The sequence below is a fragment of the Poecilia reticulata genome, linkage group LG22, assembly GCF_000633615.1.
Source record: "Poecilia reticulata strain Guanapo linkage group LG22, Guppy_female_1.0+MT, whole genome shotgun sequence".
Classification (NCBI taxonomy): Eukaryota; Metazoa; Chordata; class Actinopteri; order Cyprinodontiformes; family Poeciliidae; genus Poecilia; species Poecilia reticulata.
In genome coordinates this window covers 7,573,871-7,587,174 of record NC_024352.1, presented here as the reverse complement: position 1 = coordinate 7,587,174, position 13,304 = coordinate 7,573,871, and the positions used below count along the sequence as shown (strand labels likewise).

General features: G+C 42.3%; 1 protein-coding gene across 2 annotated transcripts in view; it reads right to left on the bottom strand.

Annotated features, from left to right (window-relative positions):
* Window positions 1-13,304, bottom strand: part of LOC103458409 (glutamate receptor ionotropic, NMDA 3B-like) — a 117,946-nt gene that overhangs the window by 42,109 nt on the left and 62,533 nt on the right. For both annotated transcript variants that reach the window (XM_008399176.2, XM_008399177.2), the window contains exons 2-3: window positions 5,492-6,192; window positions 64-560 (exon numbers count right to left, since the gene is read on the bottom strand). In XM_008399176.2, coding sequence (XP_008397398.1) covers window positions 64-560; window positions 5,492-6,192 — 1,198 coding nt within the window. The remainder of the gene's footprint in view (window positions 1-63; window positions 561-5,491; window positions 6,193-13,304) is intronic.

The window sequence follows — 13,304 nt, the reverse complement described above, 5'->3', positions numbered from 1 at the left end:
TTTTCATTGGAAATGTGCAACACAGTGCAAGTATTTTGTAAGTAATTGCCAAAACAGACCCACCAATTCCATCCCAGTCTACCACTGTAGAGTTGGGGTTGTGAAGCTGGTTGAAGAGGCCATTGATTATATCAGTCCGATTGGTTTTAGGATCCAGGCAGAGTTGACCTGCTGGACACAGCCCATCCTCATCGACCTCCCGTGTGAAGACAAATGGATGTTCAACCAACGTCACCACACGGAGGCGGTGTCCCTCGACGGAAAGTCCTGGTCTCCAGCGTCCTCCAAAATAGCCGTCCCCTTGACCATCCCCTCCTCTGACACCAGCTCCAAGGCCTTGTCCCTGGCTGCTGCCGAGCCCTCCCACCAGTCCCAAAATGCCTCCCTCAAGTTCTAGTCGACCACGGGTCCACTGTCCTACAGTAACCCACGCTGGCTGACCCAGCGCACCTCTTTTAAGACTCCATACGTGGAACAGTTGTGAGGAAAGGACTCGAGAAACATCAGCGTCCACTTGGATCAGTCCCGTAGAGCCAGTGAAAGAGATGTTGGACAGAAACCTCAAAGTGAAGGAAACAACAATCAGACAGAGACAACAAAAGGAATGTTGCAGCTTACAATTGTAGAAACGTAGCCTGAAATAACCACCAGGACACTTTGTAAAATAGCTAAATCTTCTAAACCTTGCACAGATGGGCGCAGCCTGGTTGTAGCGCTCTAGCAGGTCTAGTCTCAAATGGGTAATTGAATCTCCCAGACGGTCATAATTAAAAGTTAATGCACTGCAATGAGGGTCTCCTTCTATCTGCCAGTCCATACAAACAGTCATTGCTATTCATCTCACTCGTCTGGTGGCCCTGCACTGGTCTTTACTGTGGAATATATTAGGAAGAGCAATCCCCATTCATACATATATCTTCCCTGGCCTCTCTTAAACCACACAGGGATTGTTTGTTCATGTCTTAGCATTTGATCATGACGATGCTGTCATGTGACTTCTTGAAAAGGCATTCAGGGCCCATTTCATCTTGATTAGTTGGAAACTAGAAGGAGGTTGCAAATCGTAGAAACAGTAAATGTTAAAAGTAAGTAAGGTTCATTGCATTTCGTGTGCAGTGAACTGTGCCAGGAAAGTCATGGTCGAGACTTGAAATGGTAAGCTTTACTTCTGCTAATGGGAAAAGGGCGTTTGAGCTGTGGCTCATAAATGCAGCGAATGCAAAGGACAATGACTAGACTAAACTGATCATGTGGGTCATTAATCTCTTCTCCAAGCCAAATTTTAAGAGCTTGTGTGTGTGTTTCTGCTCGCGAATGTGTTCATTGCCCCACGTTACATTAGAATTTACGTCAGCATCCCCATATATCTGATGAACCTGATTAAAGATGCCCACGTCTCATTCCACATTAACTTGTGTTTTGTCATCAGCAGCTCTTTCTATCTCTTTGACCATAAAGTGGAAGAGCCTAGCCTTGCCTTAAGATGAAATCGCTCATGGTAATGGCGCAGCTGAATCATCATATCGAACAGACAGCAGATTCATCAAGCCAACCCACTCTAGACTCATACTCTAATGGGTTCTGCTGGCCAAAAATAGAAATAAATAAATAAATTAACCAACAGAGTAAGCTTTACTTTACATCTCCTATCTGTGCAGGACACTACAAAGCCACTTTCTCACACGTAGTGACAAGTTTGGATAGAACTGGGCAGCAAGAGTTGAGGTGTTAGAAATGAAGCATTTTTAAGCGGTGCCACTTTTTTTTTTGTTACGTTTTCAGCATGTCGTATTGTCGAACAAGGCCCAAAGCAGAGTTTAAAGAATGATGGCGGGCGTCAAAGCAGCTTGATGAGTCTGCTCGCAGTGTCAGAGAGGGATGGCTTTCTCTCACTAACACCTGGTCCCGGTTTACCCGGCCAGCCTGAATGTCAGCAGAGCGGACGGTAAGTGATGACTCTATAAGGGAGTCGCAGGCATGCGCCATGGCCTCTTATCGCTCCATCTTCCTTAGTTTGGAGGGAAGTTTACTCCCTCTGTCTTTTTTTCGAGTGTTTGAGATGATACAAGAGTTGCTTGTTTCGACGGTTTTAATCTCCTCTGTGGAGATGGAATCAGTGCGGCAGCTGTGTCGAGTGAGATGGAACTGACTGGCAGATCTCACTCTGATAACAATAGTGCTCTATCCGCTTTCCTCCCTTTACTCCTCCCCCCACATCCTTTTTCCCCTCACAAGCTATTCTTTTACTTTATTCCGATTTTTACCTTTTGCTGCTTCCTATTTCCTCTGTCTTTGATCTATGTGCTTGCCTTTGACCAAGTTCTTGTTTTTCTCTAATGTATTTTTGGGATCTTTCAAGTTTGGAGATTCGGGGAAAAAAAAACAAAAAAACAATACGAACATCAATACTTTGGCTTTATCTTTGTTGCTCCAAAGTTTTGTATTTTAAACAAGCATTTTGCTTTTCCTCACTTTCTTCCTTCGCGCCTCACTCGCCTGCTCATATCTCCAGACGTCCTCTCTCTCCCACCCTGCCTTTCTCACTCCATCCCTTGGGGCACTGAACTGTTAATTGCCTCTTCCATGTGGAAGTCTCTCACTTCCTTCAGCTTTGTTAGCATTCTCCCGAGCAATGCAATGTCTGGCTGTTGGATGAGGGGGATAAGAATCAGGCTGCATGGAGGGAAAGTACTGAGTGTAACTTCACGGATTCACATGGTGTGATAATACGACCCCTTTTATCAGTCTTTTTCATGCCAGAATAAAGGTCACTTGCACTATATTGCAAGTAGTACCATTATGAACAGCCCAATCTGAAAGTCCATAGACTGTCCAAATTGACCGTCTACAGAAGGACTGTAACTTCTCCTAGTGTCCTGATAAAGTTTGAGGTGACTGTAAACCATTACCGAGTTACTCTTTAAAGAGCAACAAGACTACAAATGAGGCAGCACTTGGCAGCGCTGCTTTCAGTATGTAATCAATCTAATCTGTCCACTGCACACTGAGGTTTAGCAAGTCTAATATTTACGGTGGCAACAATCATCGCTACCCTGCAAAGATAACTGGAATGTGTTGGAATTGAGATTTGATAAGAACGCTTTCATTCGGGAAATTTGATTACAAAGTAAAACCCGGTCTTTTAAACAACAGTTTAAAGATTAATCCTTAGATTGGACATTAGCAGGGCGAGCGCCACAAACATCGGATCGATTAGAAAACACAACTTCACAAACTAAACACTGCAGAAATCTGTTAAATTGGATTTTTACACCGTGGTCTTGTTTTAATTGCTATCCTTTCATAGCAAACAGTTGATGGCAAATAAATTCCAAAGTTGGAAAGATGCACTGTTGGCTACAAACGATGGTTCATTACCAGGCCTCTGCAGAATATTGACATGCTGATGAGCGAGTTGGAGCTTTTAAATCAGCTGTGTTGGAGCAGAGACAGATCTAAAATTGTCAGGACGTTGGACACCCATGAACTACATCAGGGGTAGGCAACTCCAGTCCTTTAGGGACGGTTTCCTGCAACTTTTAGACGAGTCCATGATTCAACTCACCGCAATCAAATGGCTGAATTCCCTCCTCAATATGCAGTCGAGCTCTCCAGAGTCCTGATAGTGACCTTTTTGACTCAGATGTGTTGAAGCAGACATATATCTACAAGTTGCAGAACTTTAGTTGCCCACCCTGTTATATGTTGATTGTGATATTCCAATCAATAACATTAATAATAAGCTTCAAAAGATGACTATTAGCTTTGCTAAAGCAGTGCTAGGCTAAAGATTTCCCCTAAACTGCATGTTGTTTTGACACACACAAAAAATCTTTGTATTCTTTCTCAGTTTGGTGCACCTATGATCTTAGCCTTTGGACCTTTGTGCACCCTGGTACTTGTCTAAACTGCACAGTGAGCATCCAGATAGTAACAATGTTGGTGTTGTGGATGATTACTCTCTGCAACATGTGTGCTCGGTATCTGCTGCAGGCCCAGCTCCTTCTGCAAATCCTTTTCTCTTCAACACCTCATGACCGTAAGACGCTGGATACTTGCTGTTTTATTCATCGTGCTATTCGAGGAATATCCGTGTCAACTGACGGGGCGAAAGTGTTTCAGTTTGGAGGGAATTTACAGAAAAAGAGTTCAGCTCTACAAACTGTATCAGCTACATGAGGCTTAACTGGATTTCTGAAGTCTGTAAGTGTGTGTATGTGTCCATATGTGAGGATTACATTTTTCTTCTTCAAGTGAAAACATTATTATTTAATAAGTCTTTTTTTTTGCTCTCCATATGTCTTTATATCACAGAGAGCACCTTGGCAGATCTGTGAAAGCTGTCGGAGGCGCTTTTTAAAGCTGCAGGGATTGGGGTGATGGTAACAGCATGGACCCTTTGTGTCAGTCTGCGAATCTATATGTCACACAGACCTCCTCCCCACCTCTGGCATGAGAGTTAAGAAATTAGAGCCCCTATTGTGCAGAGGACAGACAAGGGCAGCAGTCAGAGCGTGAAGAGCCATGAGCGGAGAATTTACTACAAAAAAGCCAAAGTGTCACTCAGGAAGCTAATGAGCTCACAGACACCTAGTTGTGAGACCAGCTGAAATTAATTGTAGTTTGTCAGCGTGATCAATGTGTTGTAAGGCGATTGTGTAATCGCTCACTTGTGGGACTACGTCTCGTAATTTTAGGCTCTCTGTAGTAATTTCACAGCAGAAACGGGGGCTTGCGCAGAGGCTGGTTGTAAGAGTTAGAACGTGTTTTTTTTAGGGATGAAGTAAGGCATGACAAGAACTTCTGCTAGTCCTACATCATCTGAGGGAAGATATTTAATGGCTGGACAAACTTATGCATCTTCTGCCTTGCTGAGGTTTTCTTTTGTAAGAATACAAAGTGCAGATGATGGCAGGTGGCAGAAATTAGTTTTTAGCAGAAGAACGGATTACATTTAGACCTCTTTCCTTTGAACCCCCTTAAAGCTGCAGTAAGTAACTGTTATAGAAAATATGTTTTTTTTTATATGTATTTGTTAAAACCGTCATCATGTCATGACAGAATAATAATATATTTGCCTCTTCTTGTGGTCCTTCTGCCAGCAGAAATACACCATTCGGTCAGAAACAACCAATGAGAGCCAGGAGGAGGGTCTTGGTGCTGTTAATCAGGCTGTATGTGCTGCTCACATCCTCCTCTTGCTCTATGTCACACTACAGCTCCTTCTCCTCAACAGCAAGTTGTTTTTCCACCATTAGCACAGCTGTAGCACGTTGTGAAAGACTGTATTGACCCATGGGGGCTAAATGCACTCCACACTTGTCAGATTTTCATTTGTACAACACTTTAAAAATCATGCAACAACTACTGGCGACTTCATGTTGGTCTGTCCCATAAGATTACTTACTGCGACAAACTCTGGAAAAAAAAAAATCCTAGAGTTGATAAGTGCAACATGTATAACTGTGTGTACATGCTCATATGTTCATACCTGGAAAGATACTGTCCAGAAGACGGTAGTTCATGCCTGTTTGGTTTGTCGTAACAGTTCACCAAGTTCTGAACCAGCGCTAACTCCGGCTTCACCATGGTGGCCAAAGTGACCGCTCGACCAACCAGCTGCAGGGCATCCCGTATGTAGAAGCTTATCGGCTTGCGTCCCACCTCCCCATAGGCCAGCAGTCCAAGGGGACCTCCCAGAGTGTGCAGAGAATCAGGGGACAAAGGATATCCCATGATCCACTGCAGCGCTGGAAGTGACGGGGCAAGGCGCTGAGCGACTCGCAGGACAGATGAGAGACACTCCGGGTCAGATCCCATGAGTAGCACGGAAGAGATCGGCGAGGGGGAGCGCAGGAAGCTGGAAGAGATGATGTTCAAAGCCTCCTCTTCCATTTGATCCTCCCTCCTCTCCTCGCTGGCCTCCCCCCTCCTCTCTCTGCCGCCGGTGATGAGCGTCAGGTTGATAATATCCCACAAATGCCAAGCAGGACCGCTGTGCCTCTGCAAGTGAGTCAGCAAGCCGTCGCTGCCTTCATCCCATCCGGGGCAGATCACAGCTGCTCCTCCCCATCTGCCTTCTCCTCGACTCCCTCTGTCCCTGTCCCCGTCGCCGCTCTGCAGGACCGCCAGCAGCAAGCTGCCGAGGGTCGACGGAGGCACGCGGGCCGACATTTGGAGGTGAAAGCGGTTCTGTAAAAGATGGAAAAAGAATCGTAGAAACATTTTAGCAACAGATATATAGACAAGAAATTTTAAGTATGGAAGACAGGAGCACAAAGAGGAAGAGGAGAGGGCAAGGGGTAAAAGGAGGAAGAAGATCAGATGTGAGATTAAGGAATAGGGCAAAAACACCTTAGGGCTAAGCTACCATTAAAACGCAGCTTTTATAAACACCAGAGACTGCAGTTCCTGACACTGTGGCAATTTAACCCAACACAGATCAGAAATAATCAAGTGGCCATATTTGCTCATTATCTCTCACTCCGAATGAAAAGAGGCGCACTGATTCAAACAAGGAGTCAATGATTCGCATCTAATCTGCAACATCACAGTTGGCTTGGCAGGACAACAGTAGCATCCACAGTTCATCCAGGAGCCGGCATTCCCAAACCCCAGCGAAAACACTGGCCTGTTTCATACTGTTCCAAAATGGATAACACTGTTGTCCTTGAATGCAGCTCACAGATGCCCACCCCCCTGCTTCCTTTGAGAGGCTCTATCCATTTTTCATCCTATCACTGCTCCAGGCAAGGTTGATAGGGGGTTGGTAGGGTGGGGGCGTTTGTATAGATAAGGCAAAGTTTGGTCATAGATGATTTAAGATTTGCTCTGGATGCATCCGTCTCAGTAGCCATTATGACAGAACAGTAGGGCGACTTAATTATTGAAATAATAAATTTTCTTCATTATTGAAATTGCACTCTGTTCTGTCCTTTACAATGGAGGTGTTTTTATTTATTTTTATTATTTCTGTTTTGTTTACAGTGTTTGGATAGATTAGCTGAACAACAAGCAGGATAATAGAATATTCCCACTGTTGCAAAATTGTCACTTTTCAATACAAAAAAAACGATAGCCCACACCGTAGTAAGGCAAGGTTTCCTCTCACTGCTTTAATAATCAGTGGCTGAGTCAGGTTCCCATCTTGAATCTACAAGAAAATATGTGGAGGGAAGTAAATATTTGTCTAATGGCAAAAAGACTATTAAATTGAAAGACTCATCACCGAAGATAAATGATAAAAATATCAGTTGGAGCAAACAAACAAAAAAAAGGTTTATTTCTGTAATATACATTTTTACTTGATTCTTGATTTTAAAAAAACAAACAATTTATACTCTTTTTATATTTTGATAATTCAAAAGATAATTCATTTCCTATAAGAAACAAACTTATTGGTTCAATGAAAATGTCTAAATCTGCCAACAATGCAAGTCATTTTGGGTTGAGCTGTACTGCAGGACGTACAAGTAGGCATGTAAAGGCATGTGAAAGCTGCATTGGTTGGACCCATCCACCCCGCAGGCCAAAGTCTGTCACGCAGCGCAAACCCACTCACTGACAGGAGTCAGAGGATCCCACCCCCATTCAGACAATCACCATGAAATCCCAACAAAACAAAGAGAAACACAACCCTCCGTAAAGACCACAAACGCCGCCCTCCCAACACCAAGGGGCTGGTGCCCCTTGGAGCGACATCGACACCTTGCAGTTGCACACAGCTTCTTGTAACCTAAAAATCGGTGGTGACACAAAGTCAGCCCTAGCGGTCCAACGACCCTCCCAAACATCTCCGGTCAGGCTGCGAAAACAACTCGTGAAAGCTCTGCACATCCATCGAACCAGGAAGCGGAACGTCTCACACACACAAAAAAACCCACCAGAACAAAAACATCGAATCGAGGGTGCGACACCACAATAGACATCCAGTTAGAGAAAAAGAATGTGTTTGTTTCTGCCACTGTTTTTTTATAAAGAGTACTTAAGTGGCATGCCTTGGAGCTGCACGCAGTCAAGGTTTCAAACATGCGATCGTTCTGTTGAATAAAGCCTCACTCTCACGTTGAAATAGTCATCAAGTCACCTTGATGACTATTTGAAAGGTAACTACTCTGGGTTTACTTGAAAATCTTTTATGAATTGCTGAACTATTTAAACAAGACCATTCATATTTAAGAAAAACTTATTAGCATGAATTGGCTTTTCAGATTCTTATACTTGGCCACAGACGGGTACTGTAGTAGGTCGCTAAATGGGTGGGAAACGTCTAATCTGGATGTCTATGGTCACAACTTTACTAAGCTTTTAGTGAGTAATATGTGGAGCTATAAACATATCAGTGTCACTTTCTAAGTCACTGTGATTATGTGCTATACTGACTTATTACTGATTTTTGAACATGGCTCATATGTTCCTTCTGGACATTTTTTTTTTTTTTTTTTTTTTTAATGACAGTTCATCTCGCTTCTGTTGACAATCTTTGTAGGAAGGATTTTGCTATAGTGGACGCTCATCTCCTCTGTGTTTCAACAGTTTGGTTGATAATTGTTTTTCTTGTGGTGTGCAGCTAATTAAGGGAAAATTTAAAATCGCATAAGTGTTTCTTCTGCTTCATAAATTTAGCTCTTCGGTTCAACCGTCTGAGAATAAAAGCCCTACTGTCTTTGGTTTGCTCAGGCCTCTCAGTCATTCAGCTTTCGGTCTAAGGCCTGAACAGAGCAGGTCGAATGCCATGGACGGGAATCTGCAGCAACAACGCAGTCTGTCTGTTACTGTTCTTTCTGAAGATTTTGAAAACTTTTCAGCAGTGCTTTGACTCGTGGTTCCTGGAAGGTTTTTGTGTGTGTGTGTGTGTGTGTGTGTGTGTGTGTGTGTGTGTGTGTGTGTGTGTGTGTGTGTCTGTGTGTGTGTGAGAAACTGAATTTCCCAGAACACCTTATTTTCAAGGCTGTTTTTTTTTTGTTTGTGTTTCTATCTGACCTAGTCTCCTCCTGCAGGAGTGCTACTGTGATATGAGAAAAGAGATTTTTACAACTATGGAGTCCAAAATATGATTAAAATCTGTGAAATCATTCTCAGATTGTCAAACTATATATATATAAAAAAAGAAGAGGAGAAGAGTAAAAAGAGTAGGTAGCATGGTTCTTCATTTAACTTCACAGATCACAACTCCTGATGGGAGAAAGAAATATATATAAAGGAGTGCTCAGTTAGGGGTCGGCTACCTAAAAACGTCATGCCGGTTTTATAGCAGTTAGGCTTTGAAACAGAATTAAAACCAGTTTAAACTCAAATGGTTTTTGGAGCAGTGCAAAGATCTTTAATAATTAAAGCCTGTGAGATGTGTCTCCTAGTAACCAAATAACGGCATTTAAAATCTCTTAAATCAAAGCCAACAAGAGCATTATTCTCTTCCTCCATCTCCACAGAGGTGCTGAAAGCTAAACTCCAAGCTCCCTTTAATTAAATCATTCCACTAAGGTTGTCAAATTTTAGGAAAGAATTTATATACAAACAGTAAAATACTTCTGGTTGGTTTAAAATCTGCAGACAAAAATGAAAAGTCCTGTCGGGTAGCTCAAAGTTTACATAAAACATGACCCACAGAGGAGTGTAAGCTAGGGAATAACTGCAGCAAAATGTTTTGGACATTCAGCCAAAGAGAAATGTTGAGCATCCTCCAGCCACAAGGTTCAGCATTTAGTTACAATAATGTTCTTGTTCTTGTGGAGTCCTCCATTGACAATGCATCATTTTTACTAGTATTAGGTACTAGACTCATATAATAATAATAATTTCCAAATGATTGTAATTGTTTGGACCCAAAAACCTGAACGGACATAAAACTCAAGACTAATTTCACTGCTCTGCTCAACAGAAAAACCTTTCAACACTTTCCGAACTCGTCTTACACCGTTTGTTCATGCATTTCTGCACATGCGAGACTAAAACTGCACTCGTCTCATTAAATCTGGACGTGTCCAATGCAGGTGGAGCGAACGCTTACATAACTCTCACGAAGCACACGTGAACGTGGGGTTGGAGACGAGACGTCGTCTGAACACAACCGCCACTGAGGCGCATTCATTCAAATGGAAATGTACCACCAGGGGAGTACAAAGCTAACAAAGCAACACTCCGCTGAAAGTCCTCAAGTCCCTGGAGACAGTTAAAGGAAAATTATTTGAAGTCTAGAGAATTAATGCGGCCCGTGTACTCATCCTCCTGGAACGAGCCAGGTGTGTAGGGGCAGACAAGAGAAGATCTGTTCGCTTGAATTGGGTGTGTTGGTTTGGGGGGGGAGAGAAGAGGATGATTGATGAGGGCGGATTGTCGGAGAGCCAGCGGAGGGTGGTGCTACAGGTGTGAATATTATTCAGTCTATTACTCCCAGGATTTTAAACTAACATAATGCCCATTGTGTCAAAAGGCTCAGAAAACATAAAAATGTGCGATGATAAAAGATAAACACTGCGCCTGAAGGCAGCCGGGGGGAAATGCGGTGGAAATCCGTATGCAAAGTTCTGTAGGGTATAATCCGTCTGAGTCAATGATTCCACGGCAAAATGCATGGAAAGAAAGAGAACTTTTGGACCTATCAGTCCCAAAGAATTGCTTTAAAAGCACACCCCAATTAACAACAACCAGACCATGTAGCTTGTTAACAAGTCAAAGCCAAAGATTTATGCTGCACACACATCATTGTTAAATTAATTGTAATAATGTTCGTCTGCGGGACATCCCGCGGCTGTGTCAGCTGTTTTTCACGCCAGCGTTATTTCATTATTTCTCCCGCCCAATTACAGAACAGCCTGCTCGACTCTTCGAAAGACTCCTTCACCATTTCAATTACATTCCTTGGTGCTAAACCCGAGCTCTTACCCAGATAGACTCTGAACGAGGACAAACAGCGGAATTACTTCAAAACGTAAAGACGTGAGAACAATAATAATAAGAGGTAACGGTGGCGGCATTACAGTAGTTAGATGAGGCTGCCAGGAGAGAAAACAAATAGGAGCAAAAGAAGGAAGGCAGATTTGGGAGCCACGAAGTGACTCTTAAGAGATAAGGTGATTTATTATCTTAAGCCAAGAGTTCTAGTCCATTAGATGAGATAGCACTCTGCTGTTTTTTTTTTTGGAGTGGAGGAGGAACAATTTCTTAATCTATGGGCAATCAAATTTGACAAGCTCCAAAATGGAGCCTGAGAAAGATACGAAAAGCGTGCGATCAGATTGGCTATTACAACGGCAGCCACTTCTTATACACTCATTTCCTTTAGTGAAGTGTATCTCAATTATTTAGTAATTGATTGTGCAGTAAAACCTTGCGGAACTTATCTTAACCTAAACTACAGTGAAGGTTTTTCACCGCGTGTTTCTTTTTTTTTTTAATTGTGCTTTTATGTTTTAGACCAACAGAACGTAGAGGAAAATGATACTTTGTTGTAAATGTTCTAAGCAATAACAATGATGGTAATAAATAAATACATTTATACATGTGCTATTCATTTCTAGTCAGTACTCTTTTGTCAGAGTGCCCTAAATGAAATCCAGGGATAATTATTCTTCGAGAAATTATGAAAGGTGATGTTTGTTTGCGATTTGACACAAGCAACCTAGGGAACACAACAAACATGTCCAATTACTTTATCTGGTTAGAGGAGGTCAAAATTACCTCAGTTACTCTGAATGGTCATCTGAGCATTATGCTATGATGGTCTTCTTTAGCAGGAACAGAGATGATGGTCAGAGTTGAGGGGAGAGTAGATGGAGCGGAGCACAGAGCAACCCTGGAGAAATCCCTGGAGAAAACCGTTCAACGTCGTGGAATCGGGGGGGGGGGGGGGGTGAATACACACTTTTCAGATTTTTAGTTGAACAACAAAAAAAAACTCCATGCATAATTTTGTTCACAAATAAAAGGTACTTTGCTTTGGTTTGTCACATTAAACTTAAATGATGTTTGTGGCTATAATGTGATAAAATATTAAAATGATTTAAAAGGAACGTCGCTTTATTTTTTCCAACATATCCACATAAACAAAAAAAAAAAACAAACAAAAATAAAACGGTGACCTACAGGGAGCAGAAAGCTTTACTCTGCCATGTGCGAGTCCAGCAAACGAATTCTTGTTCACAATGGAGCCAGTATAATACAAATCGTTTCGTTTATATTGATACCAAATCACGATAATCCCCAAACCGCTCACTGACGCCCGTTTTCAATCAAACAATGGCAGAGTCCTACACGTGGCTTCTGGAAGTATGGCGGCGTACGCAGAGCAGTGAAATCCCCGACAGTCATCATTCCAGCTTAATCCGGCGTGTCTTAAAAGCCGGCTGGCAAGCATCGGCGTTTATCTCCCGTGACGCAGCAGATTTAATGCATGTGTAAGGTTGTGTGTGCAAACTGGTGCATGAATAAAAGACAACAGATCTTCAAAGTCCATCGAGGCCTGAATTTGCATTTTGTTTTTTTTTTAGTTTTTTTTATTTTTATTTGACATCCCCTGTTTTGGCTCCCGGTCAGGGCCAACGTTGTTGCTGTTGCACATCCAATATTTAAATTCATGGTGATTTATTTATTTATTTTTTTTTTTTTTTGTGAAGCATCTGCCTAGGGATACAGGGAGAGAAGATATTATGATGTCAATGTCTAGACAAGATAAAAGGTGACTGTACAGTCGGTGGAAGTTTGCAGGCTGTTGGTGGGTTTATCTGAAATACAGAGACGTGTCTTAAGATTTTTCAGGGGATTTTACCTCTGTGTGCAAGAAAACCTACAGACAGATTTGATCTTGCTAGTCATGTCCAATTCTGCTCTGCAGGTCAACCCAAAACCCGAGTTGATCTAATTTGAAGGACTTCAGGTATGGTTAAAAATGTAACAGAAGCTTGTAAGACTCTCCATTGTGTATGTGCGTGTGTATTTTTCTGCTTCTGAGGTCTTATCTTCTTCTATTCTCAGGGGAAAGCTTCACGTGCAGGTATGAGGGTAAAGAGACTCAGAAAAGGATGAAAGATAAGCACAACTAAAAGAAGTGTCAGCATTATTCTGGTATAAAATATAAAATCCATAGCTTATCTCCTGCATCTGCAAATTACAAGCCTTGAACTGAACCCTTACTTCTTCTAAAAAAGAAGAAGAAGAAAAAAGAAATCCATAGTGCTCCTTGCAGTGCTGGTCTAGTGATTTTCAGATCTTCGAACAAACCGTATGTGCAGCAAATGATTCACCAAACACATGCAGTTCAAGCAAACATATCAACACACCTGAGCATACAGTTAAAAGCACACCGA